The following is a 21658-nucleotide window of genomic DNA, read 5'->3' as shown; positions in this document are numbered from 1 at the left end:
GGACAGCACAAAAAAAACAGACAATACACGGGGGGGGGGAGGGCAAGCGAGAGAGAGAGTTTTTTACCCTCTGTCAAAAAAAACCAAATCACCCGGGGCAATGACTCTGGGGGGATCATTGTGTGGTACAGAGCGGAGCTCAGTCAATCCAAACAAGTACAGTAGTAAAGAGAGAAAAGTCAACAATTGATTTAAGGACGATCTGTCAAAGTGCAATGAAATACAATATTGTTGTTGTTGCTGTTATTGTTGTTTTTATCCTGTAAAGCGTTTTGAGAAGCCACCTTTAAAGGCGATATATAAAAGCGCTGATTCTTATGGAATGTGTTCCGCCGGGGATTCAAAATTTTTTTATTTTTTTTTAATCGCGTATCTAAGGAAATAGCAGTATAACCTTGTTCATGCACAAACAGTGGCATGTTACATTATTAATTTGGGTGTCTCCTCTTGCCAGAAAGCTCTAAATTGCATTTTGAGTGCGGTTTTTGACTTTTTTTAAATTGCAACCCGTAAATAAAGCTAATACTGTTTAGACTTATATTAGGATTTAGACTTACAGTGCCTTGCGAAAGTATTCGGCCCCCTTGAACTTTTCAACCTTTTGCCACATTTCAGGCTTCAAACATAAAGATATAAAAGGTTGAAAAGTTCAAGGGGGCCGAATACTTTCGCAAGGCACTGTATATTAGGATTATATACTTTGTGAAAAGTGATAGTCTTTTAACCTTTTCTGTGAATTCGCTTGTTATCTAACAAATGCATACTTTTAGAATTTGATTAACAGGGAATATAATATGGAATTGCGTATCTAAACAAATTAATAACGATATAATTATATTCATGTACTGTCTGGCGGAATAAACTGAAGAGGTTAGTTAATGCGACACGGAATTACTTTCCACCCCCTCTACATTCTCAGAGTAGAACAGACTAACCTTCTAATGAAAGACGGTCCACCCCCCACGGACAGGAAAAGTGCCCACAGGCACTTAAACTTAATATGGTCAGTAACAATAAACAGTAACATGGTCAGAAGGAGCATGTACAAATGTTTCCGAAATAACCACATGTAAGACTCTGATGCTTAAAATGTTTAGGGAGAAAGTGGAATAGTGGTGTGTATTTTTTCTTTGAACTACCAATACCAGCCATATACAGTCTGTAACGTAGGGATTTCTATATGTCTTTATTTAGTGGTAACATTAGTGACAAAGGCTAAACTTTTAGCTTCAGTAACGTGTACATATCTCCTCTTTTTATAAAACGACATGGTTGAAAACTGTTCCAGAGCCACTGTTGTTTCATCAGTGAAAAGTACATCATGAAATGCCTCTCCCTGTTCAATCCACTGGAAAAAAGAAAAGGAGCATAAAGCGTCTGATGGTCATAAACGATATTAATTTAGGAACAGTATCAGAGATATGTTTTTAACTGCACTGCATCGGAGAGAATACCATAGTGTGTTTTTTTTTTACTCCCCGGCGGAAACTGGCTTCCATAAGAATCAGTATGGCTCAGAGATTAAATAAAACTTCACTCGCACCAAACAAATGTATATTTCTAAATATCACAACATGATCGAATTTAAGTCATTTTAATAACAATGAATAGTCACCTAGGCGTTACAATATAAACATTTATATTGATTTAAATCGCGTTTTGATTTAAATCGCAAAAGCGGGTTTAAATACAGTATATGTGTCTTTTGATTCACAATCAGACAAATGCAACATAAATTGATATCTTTGTCTTCTAAGTTTCTAAATAAACTTTCAGCATAGCTTTCTCCCCGTTTAGATTTATTTTTCTTGGGATCTTGGGATCAAACGTGGAAAGATTAGATTGTAATCGTTTTTATTTTTTAAATACATTTTAGAAAAGTGTAATCTATACTAAAAGCTGTACACCACCTGCTATAAAGATACATATTGTAATACTTTCGGGTTCGGATAGGACAGACACAAGAACTCAGACTTGCGTAGTTAAAGCAAGTTAAAGCCTTGATTTTATATATCACATTTAAAAGTGGCATCTCAAAGCAAAGTAAATACCCAACACTGATTGTACCCACCTGTCATGCTAATAAAGCACCTTGAATTGAATTGAGAGAGAGAGAGAGATTTAAACTGCGACACTTATCATTCAACCAGAGCTCGAAATATCACAAGGATCTCAAGAGCACAGCAAAGACTGTATTAAAAGTATACTATTGACAAACTAGTATACTTTAGATCTTTTTTTCTGAACCGGGGAAAATCTGATCATGGTTCTCTATAACAATAATAAAATACATTATTTTACATATCACCTTTATGTGATATCACCTTAAGGACAGCACATACAAGGGTTAATTGCACAATGGACCGCGCAAAGAAATTTAAAATAGTCTTCTTTAGGTGTGAGGGCAGGAGTGGATCGCAGAAGGCATAATCAGCAAATTAGGAAAACAAAGAACAGGACAGGCGAGACGTTTATCCAGAGAGCGAGTGATCAGAAAAAGGAACAGCTGTTACGCCCAGGTTTTACGCTCTCTCTCTGCTGAATGAATAAAAGCATTTTATTAAAAACGCGTTTGCGTTTGTCTGGGTATTTACTTTGTAATCTGTGGTTTACATCTACTGTATTGCTTTGAGATGCCACTTTTAAAGGTGATATGTAAAATAAAGTTTTTTATTATTGTTATAGAGAAACATGATCAGATTTTCCCTGGTTCAGAAAAAAGACGATTAAAATCTGTAATCTTTCCACTTGTATGTCATCGGAAAATACAAGAAGTTTCTGCTTTGTGTAAGGATGGTATCAAAAAGTAATCTAAGTGGTGAGAAAGCTGTGCTCCTCAAAGTGCTTTACAGGATAAAAACAATAACAACAATAGTGTTAGGCTGGGCAAATGATTTTTTTAAAGAAATACAAAATGAGATATAATGATGTGTTCCGGCTTAGACATTAACGAGTACAACCCCCCTCTCTGCGGAAGTGCTGGCTGTGACTAATTAAGCCGGTTTCACAGGTATTTTCAAAGTAGAAGGGGGCGAGATTTCCAGCGAAAGACACCTCCCCCCTCCAAAAGTACAGTACTTACTAGTTAAGAAAGCTAGGGTCCTCAATGAAATCACTTTAACATGCTAATGCGTTGGTGTAACAGTCCGGTAGAAATGTAACAGTCCGGTAGAAATTAAAATTCATTCTATACAGCAATCGCATATTTGGGTACCGTTTCATAAAACTTTCATGCTTAAAATGTTTAAGGAGAAATGGAAGACTGGTGTGTATTTTTTCTTTAAACTACCAAGACCAGCCATACACAGTACAGTTTACGTACATACAGTAATGTTTATGTTCCTAAATTAATATCGTTTATGACCTTCAGATGCGTTATGCTCCTCTTCTTTTTATGCTCAGCTACTAAAATTTCCCTTTAGTGGTAAAATTCCATATAAATATTCAAAACTAAGCGGATTAAAATGTGCACAGTAAAGACATTAAATGATTAAATCTTTTCACTACCAACCAATGCACCACGAGTGCCCCTGTCGGTCATTTTGGCCAGCCAATCACTTATCTTGGCTTGTGGGTAGTTTACCGTACCGCGGGTTTGTACCGTGCATTTTGAATGGCTGCATCTGTACATCTTCGACTAGCTTGCAGAGAAAGGCATTACCCTGCCTTTTGTCTATCACTTAATAAAAAGGTCAATGTAGACATTTTTTATTACTGTGTGTTTATTTTAGGGGTTTATATTTATGTTTATAATGGAGAGACCCCATTACCTCCAGCGGGCCAGTAGGTGAGAAGACATTTTCATACTATTTTCATGTAGTTTTTTATTAAAATTGCAAACGCGTGTTTAATTAGCCTGTTAATGAAATTGTTGTAGCTTTGTTCTGTCAGCTCTTCCTCCCAGAACTTGTAAATCGCTTCGATGAGTTTACAATTGGCAATCTGAGATTCTGACTGATTTAATTCCCCTCATTTAGCTGAAATGGATAAAGAAATCATGCAGTAGTTATATGTATTGGAAGGCGCTCTGTTTTATTAACAGACATTCCGACTCAAACCTATGTTGTATAGTGATATAGACGTGGGTAATGTCATCCCCATTAAACAATGTTCTTATTGCACAAATCCTGCTAAACTAGAAATTAGACACAAGAAGAGCATTATTGGACAACGTTGTGTGGCTCTGGCGGAATTTCTCTGTAAACTGAAGAGTTATAGAGGAGGCATGTTGTGTATTGCCTCTTTCTACACTTGTAAGAACATTCCAATGTTAATGTGACACGGAAGATATTTTTAATAACCTGTTAAATCTGAAGCTGTTAACGCTAGTTCACACCTACATGTCTAGATCAGGGTTTCAAAATGAAAAAAAAAATCAAACCTTAGAGTGGATGAGAACGTCATGATTGTTTCGCAAGGATGTGAAACGTGAGTTTGTTACAGTTACCATCACGAGAAAAATGACAATGTAAACGTCATTTTTACAATTTGTTGAAAATAAAAAATGTAAAGTTCTCTAAAGCTTTCTCAGTCAAGAGGTGACTCAGTTTCAGGTGTGAAGAATACAGATCCCCAATTCAATTGCAGCCTAAACCTTTCCCCACACACCCTGCCCCTGCTGCGATTGGAATATACACAAAGCACTGAAAGCTTTACAGTAGATGATCAGGTGTTTTGCAGACGTAGGGATAGTACGTAATTCTGGCTTTATGAACTCACTCTGAATGGGCTAATCAGTGCATCAGCTGGTCAGGTGACTGATGGTGGCACATTATTTCCCACTGCATTCTGGGCAATGTAGTTTTGACAAGAATCTCCATCTTGTCTCCATCTATCACTCTCTCACAACTCATCCTGTGTTAATGAGTCAAATTAAAATAAAATGTGTTTACAAAGAAAGTGGATAACAGTAATATTAATTCCATATTATATTCCCTAATAATCAAATTCTAAAAAGTATGCCCTTCTTTCAGTTGGGTATGCATGAAAAGCAACACAGGGACATTGTTATGATTTCTCTGTTATCAAATCCCTCAACTCGTTTACTTGTGGTTATTTTGAAAACATTTTTACGTGTTCCTTTTAACTACATTGCTGTCGATATTGTAGCAATAGACAAAATGAAACGCTTGGAGTTTGTAATGTAGGGCGCTCTGAACGAGTTAAACTTTGATGCAGGACGAATAAATGTCTTTCCCACAAGCTATACTGTAGTGGCAGTACAATAGCAGTTTGAAATTATTCATTGTTATTAATAAATCACTTAGCTTTGAACATGTTGTGATATTTAGAAATATATATTATATATTATATATAATATTTGCTATTTTAGTTTTTCAAAGAAATGTTTATTTGTTAAAAGAAAATGCATGGTGAAAACTGGTTTTGAACCCCCAACCTCCACCATGCAAGGGACATGCCTAAGCCATTACACCACACACATAATCATGAGTGCAGACGTTTACATAAACTGATGCAGACATTTAAAAAGAAAGTGTACTACTGTGATAATTTGAGCTATGTGAATAGAATTATATCGTTATACATTTCTTTAGATACACAATTCCATATTATATTCCCTATTAATGGAGTTTTTAATGAAAGTTCGGGAGGAATGAAGGCAGCCGCGCTCATTCGACACAGCTGCTGCAATTCTCACTAATCCTGACGTAAGCAACCGGTCTCCATAAATATCAAACATCACCCTCTCCTCTTCCTCGTTCGTTTTCTGCATCCCTCCTCCACCCCCTCTCCACCTTTGCAGCTACCCAATTGGTCACATGGGGGTCCTATCTTCCCCGTCCAACGGCCGGGAGGTTGGCCCTCAGCCAAGTGGGTTACGCCAAATCTCCACATCACAATAAACAATTCTAATTTCTCCCAAGCTTTCGGCTGCTGTCATTCCTCGTGAAATCAAATTCTAAAAAGCGTTTTTTTACTGTGAAAAACGAGTGCATATATTCATAGGAAAGGTTAAAACATTATAACTTTTTATGAAGTATATAAACTTAATATAGTCAGAAGGAGCACATTACAATTTTTCCAACATAACCACAGTATGTAACCGAATGAAAGATTTTGATGCTAAAAATGGTTAGGAAGAAAGTGGAATACTGGTGTGTATTTTTTATTAAAACTACCAATAACAGCCATATACAGTTTACATAATAAGTTTATGTTCCTAAATTAATATCGTTTATGACCTTCAGATGCATTATGCTCCTCTTCTTTTTATGCTCAGCTACTAAAAGTTCCCTTTAGTTGTAAAATTCCATATAATTCCATATAAATATTCAATATTAAGCTAATGCACAGTAAAAAGACTAAATGATTAAATCGTTTTACTAACAACCAATGCACCACGAGTGCCCCTGTTGGTCATTTTGGCCAGCCAATCACATACTGCAGTACAACACTGTGAGCTGTAGTTAATTTTGCGCAGTACGGGGTTGAATGGCTGCATCTGTATTTGTAAATATGATATGTGTTCAGTATAATACATTTTACTGTATGTATAATATATGTTACAATCAAAACCCAAATTAAAATGATGTTTTCTAATTTTTAAATATAATTACTAATAATTCTGAATATTGTATTTAATTTAAAAATGAAAAACAATCTGTGTTGCTGTACAGTATTACTAGGAAAACTCTAATGGGTTAATTTACATTTAATTTTTATTATTAAAATAAGATTTAGTGTTTGTTAAATACACTGCACATTAAGGAGTCACTGTTGTACTTAACAGTTTTACAGAGTAGAACTGTCCTGCATAATATTATTTGAAAAAATAAAAAGAGGTTTGGTGGTACATATCAATGTATTGCAGCATGTTCTTTGCAGTACATTGCAAAATACCCCAAGTATTTTGAGGTGCTGCACCTGTATCATATCATTGGATTACATTATTGCATGTATCTTATTTTTACTCTTTTGAGAGCAGAAGTATGATTTTTGCAGTATGATTAACATAATTTAAGTGTGTATTACTAAACACGCTTATCAGAAATATATTTTTACATTTTTTGTTTGTCAGTTCTCTATAGGGTCTTTGCCCTGACCAGCCGCATGATTCCTTGTCAAACTTCAGTTTCTATTGAAATTATGGTAATGTATATACAGTACTTATTTCAATACTTTTTGTTCAGCCTCCTTGAAAATCATTGTTATAATTAAATGGGTTCCAGAAGCATGTATGCTCTTTCTAAGGCTTTAATTACAAGATTACAAAATACATACAAAAACATTTCAACAGACATTTGCATCTATTAAAAGCTTTCAATTAAGAATCAGTTTCAGGGGGATATACAGTAAATCTATCTTTCACAAATATTGCAGTAGTTGTGCAAATTAGTGCACAATTATTCACCCGTTCTTTCCTGAAAACAAAACTATTTTTTTCTTCCTTTTACAGAATCCTGATGGTATTGTAGTACAGAGAGATGTCTTCTTTCCAAGCAATGGGATTATTTCAAAGTCTTATAGTCTTCCAGAAGTTGTTCCGTAAGTTCGCAGAACACAGTTACATTACAGGCACAAGGTGTGGAAGAAACAAGTCATTTAAGACAAAATGACATTTTTGAATGTTTGTCCATTTCATTTCAAAAGAATAAAATATATCATACTTAAATATTAAGTATTGCAAAATAATGTAAAATGGAAGTTGATGAAATGCTTAGATTGTACCCAAGAGGTCATGACAAGACGCATCATGAAATAAGGTGTGAGCTTAGCTGGAGAAGACTGAGTTTGGTTGCATGGAATGGCATCAATAAGAATGCAAATTCTGTTCAAAACCTGTTCTCTACCTACCCAAACTTAACATGGTCTGAAAAGCACTGGTCTTTCTGTTTCCTTGTTGAATTAACTTAATGTAACGAACTAATCCTTTCTGTCAAGGGACATATTACAAATAGGCCACACCAATACCTCTGACACAGAAGTAGTTGGTTTGTTATTTTATGTTCTTAACCTTGTTGTCTTTTTGTCTCACCACATGACTGGACTTTTTTTTTTACTAGAGTACTGTCTTACCACAAAAATTGCTGTTTTAATCTGATATCAGAGCAGATAACCTTTATCGAGGGTTGACTCGAGAGCAATTAGCTTGCAGACAGTTGTAGTCAATTCTTCTTGTCACCTTGTGCAAATGTAGAACCATATTTACCTCTCTCTCTTTCTCTACACCACCATCTAGTGGCCTAAACTACTGACACTCCAAATCTAGGTGCTCCATTAACACTCCCTAACAGCTGTGAAAGTGGCATTTGAGCCATTCTTCAGCATATTCAGAACTGTAGAGGAGACACTCTGTAGTGTAAACACCACAGACATCCATGTTGAACAGGAAAATATGTTAAGGTGCCAGATACATAGTTAGATCTGATGAGAGTTAGGATTCCATAATATTTCATCCTCCTGACACAAGTGAAGGTTTTTTGTTTGCTTTTCTGTAGTTTCGGAACATGGAAGATTGTCACAAAACATGAAAAGACACCTCAAAAAGAATTTACTACTGATTTTGAAGTAAAGGAGTATGGTAAGAAACTCTTTTATAAACACAAATACCAGAATATTATTTTTGTTGTCATGCACATTAATTTTTAGCACACAATATGTATTTTGTTATACAAACATGTAATTCAAACAGTTTCTTCTTTTCTAGCTATGTCCAATTTATACACCATTTTTCCAAAATAATAATAATTATAATAGAAAATAATACAATACCAAAATAATAATTATTATAATTATCATAATTTTGCTTTAGACCATTGAAACATAAGAAAACAAGCTACATGTAACTCAAAATCTCCAGAAAAAAATGTATTCTTATATTTCTTTCTACTCTTGTTTTTATTTAATTGAACTAATCATTCACATAGGAAGTAATTTGTAAATTAGTTGTAAAACCAACAGCATTCTGGGCCTTGAGATTCTGCATTTTTCTATATTTCTAATAAAATTCTTCGAAATGCTATACAGAGTTTAAATCATCACTTCATATTAATGTCTCATTGTCAACTAATTTAGACAAAGGTTTTAAATACCATATTTTTCCCTCTTTTATCTGGCACTTACAGTACTGCCGAGCTTTGAAGTTAAGTTGGAGCCACAACAACCATTTTTCTACATTGATGGCAAAGAACTTTCTGTCAAAATAACTGCCAGGTAGGGTGTGTTCTTCTGTAGATTTTTTTTTGTAAATTGTATATTTGGGTCTTGTATGCTGATTTTAGTTTTCTAGGATGTAGCATATTGCTTGAACTAAATTGAACAGTACATAATTGAATGACATATTATAGATATCTACATCTGAACATTACATTTTTTGTTACATTAAAACTTAAATTCATGTCACTTTGAAATAGCTGTTACATAGATACAGTATATACAACACACATTTGAAGCAAAAAAGAAAGAAACAAAATAGCTAATAAATTTGAAAGAAAAGTGGAAAAGTCAAGATTGCATTCAAACCCAAATATTCAAACCCTTTGCTGTGGAAAACCTAAATTAACTTAAGTGCAGAAAATTACCGTAACAAACCACACAAGTAGCTGATTAACTGCTGTCCCTGATTTTCATGATTTTATAATTAAAAAAAACATATTTTCTGTACATTTTTCTTGGTCAGGAGTGAATTTTACTTTTCTAAGCAAGTTAGGGATAGAGTAATTGAAAAATACTGATTGGGGGAATGGTACAAATATATTAAAGTCTCTGAATATCTCTGTAATCATAGTCTTTTTAATCATCAAGAAATAGAATGTGCATCTTATTGCCTAGAATTTGTTAAATCATTAAGTTCTAAAGACTTTCAGAACTTGGAAAAATTTCATTGTGATTTGAGAGTATTACATTAGGAGCATTATTAATTGTGGGGAAAACAAAGTGTCAGATATCCAGGGACTATTTTCCCTACATTTTACAGTGCTTACTCTAAGACAGAACATAATGTATATGTAATAATAGATTGAATTGTCAGAATTACAGAATATTTTATAGACTTCTGAGGAAGTGCACTTTTTATATGCTCTCCCTTGTTCCCAATAGATTCTTGTATGGAAGCAATGTTGTGGGGTCCGCATATGTGGTATTTGGGGTTATCTTAGACAAGGATGAAAAGAAGAGCTTCCCAGACTCCCTACAACGAGTGGAAGTAAGAATCAAGCACCACTTAACAAGAGGCATATTACAGAGTGATACTACAGAGAAATAAAAAAACAGGAAAACATTGGCATACCAAGAAAACTTTAAGAAAACATTCTTCATTACATAGTTCTCTAAAATCACACAAACAATTCCTGTGTTTTAATAAATCTGCAGGGCTAAACATGCTTATGTAAGAAAACCAGGCATTTACAGTACAAGAATACAAGCATTTTCAGCTCCTGTTGTTACAGTTGTGTCTCTTTTGTATATCTGGATCACTTGTTGTTTCAATTGACACAGTTGATGCCATTACAGTTGTCAGTTTTTTTATGCCACCATTGCAGAAGTTGCTACAATTGATTCAGTAGTGGGGCTATTGTAGCTGTGTGACAAAATTGTAGCTGTGTCACAAAAATTATCTGCTTTTACTGTTTTTCTAGTGCACTCAATTAGATTTAGGAGCACTTGACCTTTTACAGCCGGTGTGTTTCTTAAATTTTAATTTGCTTAATGTTGGAATTTATAATAAATACATTGTATATTTAATCCACTTTAATTATTTTTAAATTCTGCCTGTTTTGTGTATTTCAGATTATTGATGGAAAGGGAACAGCCACATTAAGAAGAGAGCACATTACAAAAATATTCCCCAAAATACAGGAGCTTCATAAAAAATCTATCTATGTATCTGCAACTGTTTTAACAGCAACTGGTAAGTACTTTCTTATAAGAGTGTTAAGATCATAATTCTTTCTCTTACATCTGAATACAAACAGCAGTGTGTTAAAAATGCTTTAGACAAATGAATAAAAAATGTGCCTACATTTATTTTTAAACACCTGTTTAAAAACAGACAAACAGTCATTTGTTTAAAATGTTGTTTGAAACTGTTTTCTGAATTTTTATTTGTTTAAAAAAATAAGTGAGCATATTAATATCACTATTAAAGGAATCACTATTTTTGCCATTCCTATAATTTGCTATTTTACCATGTACATGGGGAATATGTACCATTTAAGTAGGAAATGCAGATTTATGCATAGTTTGGACTTGCTGCTAATGAAACATTGGGATACAAAGGCAGAATTGAAATGTAGAGGTTAGAACAAGTTCAAGTATGATCAAGTGCGGAATTATTAATTAATTAACATGGAAAAAAAGCACTTAGTGTAAGTAGGTAGGTCCCCTTTTCAGGCCATAAAGGCCCATGGGGGAATAGGGGGCAAGGGCCACAATTTTCCCTCAACCATCAGACATTGGAAGTGAAGGTGATGTGGTCAGCATCACGCTCCGGATGGCCTATTACCCCTGGAAGTATTAACCCCCAGGTACTCATTTGGAAAGCAGGCTGAGTGGGCCTGGGAGCTGTCTAGAAGGAGTTAGAGCAAGCTACATCACTTGCCCCTACCTGGGATTGAGCCCAGGACCTTCCAATCAGGAGCTGTCTGAGCTACCACAGCTCCATACTAAGTGTAAGGAGACTGAAATGTAATAATGATCCTTATGGCTTGTGATGCTGCATGGGGCAGCTCACAACAGGGACACAATGTGGTTCCCCAAAGACACAACACAATTCAAGTCTGAAATCCAATGTGAACTTGACAGTGATATATTTATATTGCCAGCTTTTGATCCAGTATGGCAGTAACACCGTTACTGTTATATTATTCTAGTATAGTATTTTAGCTCAGTGGCTTGTAGTATATTAGAGCAGCTTGAATTGTAGTGCAACAGTTCCTGGTGTAGTAAAGTGGTTTGTGTGATTATACAGCAGCTTATGTTCAGCCCATTGATTTATACTGTAATCCAGCAGGTCCTGGTGTAGCAGAATGACCTGTGCAGTAGCAAGAAGGCTTGTGTGGCTTCCCTACTTTTAAGCTTGTTTGTTTTCTGCTGACCTACCTTTTTGCTGGCTTTAGTCTCTCTCCATCCTCTATTCGTGTTCAGTGACCTATTTATCAGGACTGGAGCAGGGGGCACAACTGCTTGGGCTCCAGTAATTACTGGCAGCTTCAATCATCATTTTGGACAGTAGAAAAAAACTTCCATACACGATGAGATGATTCAGAGACATGCAGCTCCTAGAGGTTCTGCTCTTGGTGACATCACAAACTGTACACTGTACATAGTTTGGGTTTTTAGTTAATGCATGCTACAATACCACACTGTCACCAAGCTAGGCAGTTCCTAGCTGTTGTATTGTTTTAATGTAAACATTAAACATTCATTCTTATTATTACATTTACTTCTGAATATACAACTGAAAAAATACAGTCCATGCTTTGTGAGTGCCCCTTATCTTTTAATGCAGAAAATAATGGACAAGGAGTGTGATTGGATTTGAAATGACAATTTATAACAGTTTAAATGGTGGAACTGGAAGTGCTGAGCTTGATTTTAAAAACAACAAAATTTGTCATTTAAGAACTGGATGGCTTTGGAATTGAATAACCATCCATCCATTTTCTAACTGTCAGGAACGTCCAAAGGGACTAACCGTGGGGAGCAGGAGAGCGGAAAAAGACCCATATGCGTAGCGGCGAGACGGGAAAAAGGCCCGGGCTCATTAGTGCAAAGAGTTCAGGAATGCCGTATAGAAACCTATGCCCCCCCCTTCATGGGCGGCTCCCGACGCCCATACAAATAAATGAGCTGCCCAGCACTGGGGGGAGGAAAAACCTCATTTAACTGAAAGGAAACCTCCGGGAATCCACGGCTGAGAGCTACCCCTTCCTCCGGGGTATAAACCTTTATTGGGTGGAGGAAGGGGGGGTAGAGAAGAGCTCCGGAGACTAAAAACAAAAAAGTACACAAGCACAAACACAACAGACAAAAACCTGGGAAAGACCAGGGAGACAAACCACACAAAACAGATAGGAACCAAAAAAAAAGTTCCGAGACACAGGGAGCAGGGGGGAACAAAAAGGAGGGGAAACCAGGAAGAAAAAAAAATCAAAACAAAAGGCAAAAAACAAGAAAAAACAGCAAAAAACCCCGGGGAAAAATACCGCAGACAGGGCAATAGGCACGTTCACATTCTAACGCTGATATCGGAGTGGACAACCTGAGGAAAGCCAGACCGAAGTCCGCTCACAGAAACAGATGCCCGGAGTGATATCCAGCGAAAAGAATGGAGGAACGGCAGAAAGCTTACCATTCTATCACTGATATCGGAGAGAGCAAGACCAGGAAGAGCCAGGCACGAAAACCCGCTCCAGACACAGAAGCTCGGAGTGATATCCAGTAATAAGAATAGGAAAGCCAGCTCAACATTCAATCACTGATATCGGAGTGATCTACCCGAGGAAAGCCAGGTGCAGGACCCGCTCACAGGCACGGAAGATCGGAGTGATATCCAGTGATAAGAATAGAGGAACTGAAAAAAAAAAACAGCCCAGAGAACAAGAAAAAAACTGCGGCAAGACAAAAAGCGCCGCTCGCGGGGTCAGAAGGTGGCTCAGCATTCTGTCACGGACGTCCAAAGGGACTAACCGTGGGGAGCAGGAGAGCGGAAAAAGACCCATATGCGTAGCGGCGAGACGGGAAAAAGGCCCGGGCTCATTAGTGCAAAGAGTTCAGGAATGCCGTATAGAAACCTATGCCCTCAGGGAGCGGACGTGGGGCGCCCTGGTGCTAGGCGGGTCTCAGGACATCCGAACGTCAATGCTGAGCGAGGACAGAGTGCAAGACCCGGAAATATATAGCCCAAGGGAAAGAGAGGGACAGGAAGGACAGCAGACCGGAAACTAGGGACAGGACAGAGAAGGAGCGCCCTCTGGCTGCAGAGGGCGTGACACTAACCTCTCCATCCAATTTAGGGAGCCAGAGCATACCCCGGCAAGCAATCGGAGGAAGGCAGGATACACCCTGGATGGGATACCAGTCCATCACAGGACAGGAAATGAATAATCCAATCAATTTCCAAATTTCTGTGTAATCTAATCTGGAGAGTGGAATGAATTACAATCCATTAAACAGAAATGACTTCACTCTATTAGGGGGGGCATTATAACAAAGTATAATAAGGATGCAGATGGCTGACAATGTTTTGAGTCAATCTTTTTTGATTTAAGAACATTGTGGTTGATCGTGAAGCCACTAAGATCACAAAAAGCAACATCAGCGTGCGTGAAATGGCCTCCTTTCATTTTTAGTCATTCTTATATCCTTTTGTATTTATATTGTCTGTGAAGCTGACAGATATGTTTTGTTTTAGTGCATTTTCTGTGGAAACAGAGGTGTTAATTGTATTGGTTTGAATACTAAATCGTTACAATTTTAATACAATTTAATTTCATATAACATTACCTTCACTTTCAGGCAGTGATATGGTGGAGGCAGAGAAGAGAGGCATCCAAATTGTTCAGTCTCCTTACACTATTCATTTTACGAAGACCCCCAAATACTTCAAGCCCGGAATGCCATTTAATGTCATGGTAATTTTACATATTCAGCATTTTTTTATGTTTTATGATTGCCTTTTTATAGATCACATATAATACATTATTAAATATTCCCATTATATATTTATGGTACTTGGCAGTTAAAATAACACTAATACTCCTACTAGAATCATTTTCATCTGGAATATTCTGAAAGAAGGTGCATCACTGAGAGAACCTATATTTGTAAATTGTTGATTTATTGTGAAAATAAATGCTGATGATAGAGAATGATGAAAGAATGATGATCTTTTTCCCCTGGACACTATCTCGAAAGTACTCCTTAACGTGAAAAGCTTTCACAACATCTTTCATTTTAATTTGATTCATATTATGAATTATTTTTATTTTCACTGTTTGCACTGTTTTCACTCTTTACAGGTGATACACTGATACAGTTCTCCGTAACTCTAAGATCTTCAAAAATGCTCCCCTCTTTTGCATAGCCAGTCTAGAAATTATTTTAGATATCAATTATGAAATTAATTTAATTGTGAAATGCCCTCTGCTTCTTTAGGTTCATTATAGGAATGATTTACACATTCTCCAAAATAATTTAATCATTATATCCTTAAACCATCTGCAATATTTTGTATTTTAGTCCCACATAAAATGGAGAGCTTTCATATTTAAATCCACTGCAGTTATTATATTCCAATACTGCCCACTCTAGTTCATTATATTCTCATTAATGTATAAAATTTAAATAAGGTTTGAAAAAGTGTTTTCTGGCTCTTTGTTCTAACATGTGCCCAGTGTGATGTTTTTTTTTAAAATTTTATGCTCCACAAAATTTCTTGTGGAAATTGTCTCTTGTTCATATAAAATTTAAAAAACTAAAATTATATATACATTTTATATACATCCTATATTCTAAGTGGAGCCCTTTATTTAATGATACATATAAGAGTGCTCTGCAGTTTTTGATGTCTGCTTTTGATCCATAGATCATAACCAAGAATCCTGTCATTTGATTTGATATTTAAGGTTTTGGTGACCAATCCTGATGGCTCACCAGCCAGTAAGATCCCTGTTAAGATAACTCCTGGAGAAACCTCTGGCAGAACCCATGACCATGGGACAGCACAGATGACTATAAATACACAAGCAGATGCTACTAGTCTACTAATCAGTGTAAGTTCTGCATGTTTTATTTCTTAGTTTTTTTTATTTTGTAAAGATAAGGAGCAATAAAATAATATTTTGTTTTTTGTTGATAGTATTAGAACAAAAGAAAGATTACAAAAGAGAGATCTTTCCCACTTTGTGGTAACTTAATCATTCAAGAATCCGCAGTCTCAGATTTGAAAGAAAGACTGGGATTTGTGCCCCACATATGCATAACCTTCTAAAAAAACAAAACTCTGGTTTTCTTTTCTGAATGCTACTAAATGGACGGTACAATTAATACTTGCGTTGCACAGTCCTTTTAGTTTAGTTGAAGATAGATTGATTGGCTAAGCATTCTTCTTAGGATTTTGAATACTTGAATCAAGTGTTGAATTTTTTTCAGTGCTCCTGTCTAAAAAGAACTCAGTTATCCTAATCTGACATTTTCTTTTAATCAAAAATTAGTCTAGCTGTTTTCTTTTATACTATCTCTTTAGAAGGAATATCTTTGTTGCAGTGTAACCAACACTTAACACTACATTTTAGTGTGGGGATCATCACTGAAAGTATTGAGTCCTAACTACAAAATTTGATACGTTTGACTTGAATCCTCTATATTTAAATGTTACTCTTGTGTGTCCATATAAATTGTGCATTACAGTTAAAATGTGAAACTAACGATTTCACAAAATCCCTGCATATTCTTACTGTACGTGAAATTCCTGCAGAAATTTAGGGGTTTTGTGAAATTCTTAATTCACATTCATATTGTAACATTTTTTTATTATAACAATTTACATTAAAAAAAATCTTCCCTCAAACAATGTCTAAATTTAGAAAATTATGAATTCACATAAACTTCTATTTTTTTGTTTCTTCCAGTTATATAACACCAAATTAATGTTTTAAAATAAACATTTTTGTTCAGTGTACTATACACAACTTCGAAACTTCTTCTATCTTTTCAATGCACTAATATTCCATAGGTCATTGCTTATAATGTTAATAATGTACAGCTTGTCTTAAAGCTCTGTTGTGTTCTGCTTTTTAACAGGTGAAAACTAATGTTTCTGGTCTCAGTCAAGACCGCCAGGCTACAAAGAAGATAGTTATTCAGCCTTACAGGACACAAAATAATTCTCTCAACTACCTCCATATTGGAGTCCAGAAATTTGAAAATATAATGAATATTAATCTGAATCTTGGCAAAGATCAAGGAGTTCAGGACCAGATTAAATACTTTTCATATCTGGTACGTATTCAGTACAATAAGTTCAAATAAGTACAGTACACTAACTGCATCAGCATGCGTAGGCTGCAAAGGAACAAGTAAAGTTTTATTCCATGCTGAAAAGAGAAGAAAAGAAACACTATGTTTTTCACCCGAAGAAGGCTCCACAACCGAAACTGTTTATTTTCTTTTCATCAGGGAATAAACCTTTACTTGTTCCTTTTCAGTAGAATAATGTGGCAGAAGGTTTTCTCTTGCCGTGAACATGAACTGTGGAACATTTTTTGATTTGTTGAACTTCCATGTGCTATTTAATTATACATCCCATAAACATACATACTACTCATACTTCTGAACATTGTTTCTTGGTCCTCTTGTTCCATCTTTTTCAAATGTCACTAAAAATTTACATTCTTCATCTACTTTTCCTAGAAGTCATGGAGCACACCCATTATCTCATTTGGACTAATTTTGATTTTAAGCTTTCCATAGACATCAATTGGCTTAAGGATGTTAAATCTAGATTTTTGATTCTGTTTATACTTTATTGCAAATGATGAATCATGTCTTTGTTGAACTTCAACAGATTGTTAACAAAGGGCAGATTGTTAGAGCTGGGAGGCAGAATAGACTATCTGGACAGTACCTGGTGACACTGTCACTACCTATTGAGAAAGAAATGATCCCCTCCTTCCGGTTTCTGGCATACTATTACCTCAGAAAAGGTGGACAAATCGAAGTTGTGGCCGATTCGATTTTGGTGGATGGAAAAAGCACGTGTATAGGAACAGTATGTATTTGTCTATAACACTTTAAGTCACATTACTATAAAGCCATTTTAAATAGTTTGCTAAAGAAAAACATAAACCATTAACATTTAAAGTATATTGTCAGTACCCAAAGTGCTGAAATTAGCTCTAGCTTAGCAACTAAAAAAATGTAGTTATGTTTTAGACTCATTAAATAATATTATTGACATCTTGATGTGAATTTTTTGTACTTTGATATACAGTAAAGCACCTTGTAAACATATTGAGTCCCCACCAAAGATATCCCATTTTTCCTAAATGACCAATTATTCACACAGATGCAGCCATTCAAAACAAGCGGGCGATACTGCATTATTTTGCGGTGCGCTTTACGCAGTCTACCTCGAGTTACCGTAAATTCTCCTATAATACCGCAAGTAAAATAAGAGTATTCGGAATTTCCGCAAGGTGGAGCTAATAAAGCTCAACCTCTCATGTTTGAGCTGTCGCCATCACAGTCTTTAACGAAGATATTCCTAATTATTAGTATTAATAATGAATGACCTTGGACAAGCTGTAAACTCAAAGTATTGCCCTGGTCCACATTCTTTTTTCATTGACCGTCTTTGTAAAAGTAACACCACAGCATTTCGCAATCACCCATTTGTTTCCAATCATGCAAAGTACAATAATTTTTGAGAATCTCCGATTCACCATGCCTTTCACATGCTCATAAAAGAGATTGATTTAGGAACATAAACATATTACTGTATGCAAACTGTACTGTATGCAGTATGTATATGTATATTTAATGTCTTTACTGTGCCCGTTTAAGTATTGAATATTTATATGGAATTTTACCACTGAAGGAAAATCTTAGTAGCTGAGCATAATAGCAACCAAAAACATAGATAACAACCACAATACAAATCAAATATATCAAACCATTAAAGCAAAACCATCCTCCAATTATCAACAAATCTCAATATCTTGTACGAATTATTCGTAATACTAACCAAAAATAGCCAGCAAACTCTCTCAAATTCCTCCAATTAGCATAATCCCCGCCCTTATGCAAAACCAAACCCTCCTCCCATTACAGTTTATCCTCTTTATCATAAACAAAATCCACCTCAATTTTCAACATAAAGCATTACACAAAATCAATACCTCAACACTCCATACTCAACAACGATAATTCACAAACAGCCAGAACATGTAACTCCACATTCCCAAACAGACCTCATTTCCATAACCCCGCCCCTTATGCAAAACCAACATCCCTCCCCTGTTCTCTCTCTCCGCTGGAGTTTGTAATCGTTTTTATTTTTAAATAAATTTTAGCAAAGTCATGTATTTTAAAAATCTTAATATTTCTATATTTATGTCTTTATTTAGTGGTTTCATTAGTGACAAAGGCTAAACTTTCTTGGAAAAATGTCTTTTATGTAAACCATGTTTGCTATTAATTCATTTAGGGCTAGAATATGTTCATTGTCTTCCAATGAAAGAAGGGTTCCTTTCGCCGTAGTCGGGTTGACATTAGAAGCTTGCCACGCCCGGACTGTTACACCAACGCATTAGCATGTTAAAGCGATTTCATTGAGGAGCCTAGCTTTCTTAACTAGTAAGTACTGTACTTACTGGGTGGTTTTGGAGGGGGGGAGGTGTCTTTCGCTGGAAATCTCGCCCCCTTCTACTTTGAAAATACCTGTGAAACCGGTTTAATTTGTCACAGCCAGCACTCCCGCAGAGAGGGGGGTTGTACTTGCAGTGTATCGGTATACAGTAGATGGGAAAGCCAGAGCCGACCGCTACGCCGCCTAGTGTTATGCTCTTCGTTAATGTCTAAGCCGGAACACATCGTTATATCTCATTTTGTATTTCTTTAAAAAAAAAATCGTTTGCCCAGCCTGACAGTACTGTTGTTATTGTTTTTATCCTGTAACGCGCTTTGAGGAGCCACTTTTAAAGGCGCCATATACAATAAAGTTCATTATTATTACTATTGTTAATTTGCTGGACAGAGAGGTGAACATTATTACGCAGAAGAAAAAGATAGCGATTTACGTTGCATTGTGCATTGTGCTGCTGTAATACAGTTTTAAATAATTAAAAGTCTAAACAGTATCAGCTTTATTTATGGGTTTTAAATAAAGGCGATTTAAATGCGATTTAAATCAATAGAAATGTTTATATTGTAACGCATAGGTGACTATTCATTGTTATTAAAATGACTTAAATTCGATCATGTTGTGATATTTAGAAATATAAATTTGTTTGTTGCGAGTGAAGTTTTATTTAATCTCTGAGCCAGGGAAATGTTTTATTTTTTCAAAGAAATGTTTGTTAAAAAAAAGTCATGGCTCTAGCGGGATTTGAACACCCAGTGTGTGAGATGGTAGTTTGGAACCTAACCCACAGTGCCACCAGCAAGGTCACATGAGGAGTGTTGAAAAATCCCTACAAAACATTATCAACAGACATCGTACAGCATGTACAATTCTTGTGTTAGGGTACATGAATATAATTATATCGTTTTAATTTCTTTAGATACGCGATTCCATATTATATTCCCTTTTAATCAAATTCTAAAAGTATGCTTGTTGACTCCGGTATCACGTTAGTTAAAGACTTTGATGCTTAAAATGTTTAGGGAGAAATGGAATACTGGTGTGTATGTTTTCTTTAAAGTACCGAGACCAGCCATATACTGTATGTTTATGTTCCAAAATTAATATCGTTTATGGCCTTCAAACGCGTTACAGTATGCTCCTATTCTTTTTATGCTCAGCTACTAAGATTTCCCTTCAGTGGTAAAATTCCATATAAATATTCAATACTAAAACGGGCATACAGTACACAGTACACAAGACATTTAAATCTTTTTACGACCGACCAACGCACCACAAGTGCCCCTGTCGGTCAACCAATCACGTACCGCGGTATTTTGCGTCAACGCGCGTCACGGTGCACGAAGCCGTAGTCAATTACCTCCGGTACGTGTCTGTACCGCGCACTTTAAATGGCTGCATCTGTACACAGACTTTTTAAAGTGAATATTATATTTTAATTTTACCCTCAAAATAAAAACCTGTATGGTAATGGATGTTTTATGTCAGCAAAAGCTTCAAAGACAAATAAAAAGCTTGAACTTATCTTTTGATCTCTGCTATTGCTATTACAGTTATTTGTTTTATTTTTACCCAAAGCTTACTGTGACCCCAACCACTGACAGAGACAGGGGAGTATATGAACCACGCAAGTCCTTTAGTTTTACGCTCACAGGAGACCCAGGAGCGAAGGTTGGGCTTGTTGCTGTTGATAAAGGTGTCTATGTTTTAAACAGCAAAAACAGACTCTCACAATCCAAGGTAAGGATAATCCAGTGAAACACAATAAAACAATATTACTACAATTCAATTATTACAATGATGATTTTTTAATACAAGAAAGTTTAAGTAAATTATGTCTTGGTACAGCATAGCATGGCATCTGATCAATAAAAGTTTGGCATAATGGTATCCTAACAGCCAGTATGGTAGGTTCAGGCAGGCTCTGATCAATTATGCCATTATGTCAGAAACATATCTTATAGAGAATAATTCAACATTCAACTTTTCTAAATGTGTGTTTATCCTGTCTTAGATCTGGAACATTGTAGAGAAGAATGATATTGGCTGCACAGCAGGAAGTGGAAGTGACAACATGGATGTCTTTTATGATGCCGGCCTTATGTTTGAATCAAACACTCAACTTAGCACGAAATCAAGAACAGGTATTCAGATTTATCATAAACTTTATTTGAAATTATAGCAGGATTAGTATGTTTTGAGTGAACAGGATTTATATATTGCCTATTTGTGATGACATATGGTTTTCTACAGTACATTGGTTTTGAAAAAAATGTTGTCAGCTCCAGCCTTGACTTTTGTTATTCTTTGTCTTGGATGGAAAATGGAAATGAT

The 21658-nt window shown here is 35.7% G+C and overlaps 1 protein-coding gene across 1 annotated transcript in view; it reads left to right on the top strand.

The window, feature by feature from the left end:
- Nucleotides 1-21658, top strand: part of LOC148820911 (complement C3-like) — a 74544-nt gene that overhangs the window by 11556 nt on the left and 41330 nt on the right. The window contains exons 4-15 of the mRNA XM_088932818.1: nt 7040-7110; nt 7418-7506; nt 8460-8542; nt 9087-9174; nt 10060-10165; nt 10750-10870; nt 14479-14594; nt 15588-15734; nt 16765-16962; nt 17528-17731; nt 20903-21064; nt 21339-21468. Of these exons, the coding sequence (XP_088788944.1) occupies nt 7040-7110; nt 7418-7506; nt 8460-8542; nt 9087-9174; nt 10060-10165; nt 10750-10870; nt 14479-14594; nt 15588-15734; nt 16765-16962; nt 17528-17731; nt 20903-21064; nt 21339-21468 (1515 nt within the window). The remainder of the gene's footprint in view (nt 1-7039; nt 7111-7417; nt 7507-8459; nt 8543-9086; nt 9175-10059; nt 10166-10749; nt 10871-14478; nt 14595-15587; nt 15735-16764; nt 16963-17527; nt 17732-20902; nt 21065-21338; nt 21469-21658) is intronic.

Source organism: Atractosteus spatula, chromosome 14 (genome assembly GCF_055471065.1).
Source record: "Atractosteus spatula isolate fAtrSpa1 chromosome 14, fAtrSpa1.hap1, whole genome shotgun sequence".
NCBI lineage: Eukaryota > Metazoa > Chordata > Actinopteri > Semionotiformes > Lepisosteidae > Atractosteus > Atractosteus spatula.
Note: the sequence above shows the minus strand (reverse complement) of the source record. Positions and strands in the feature narration are given on the sequence as shown.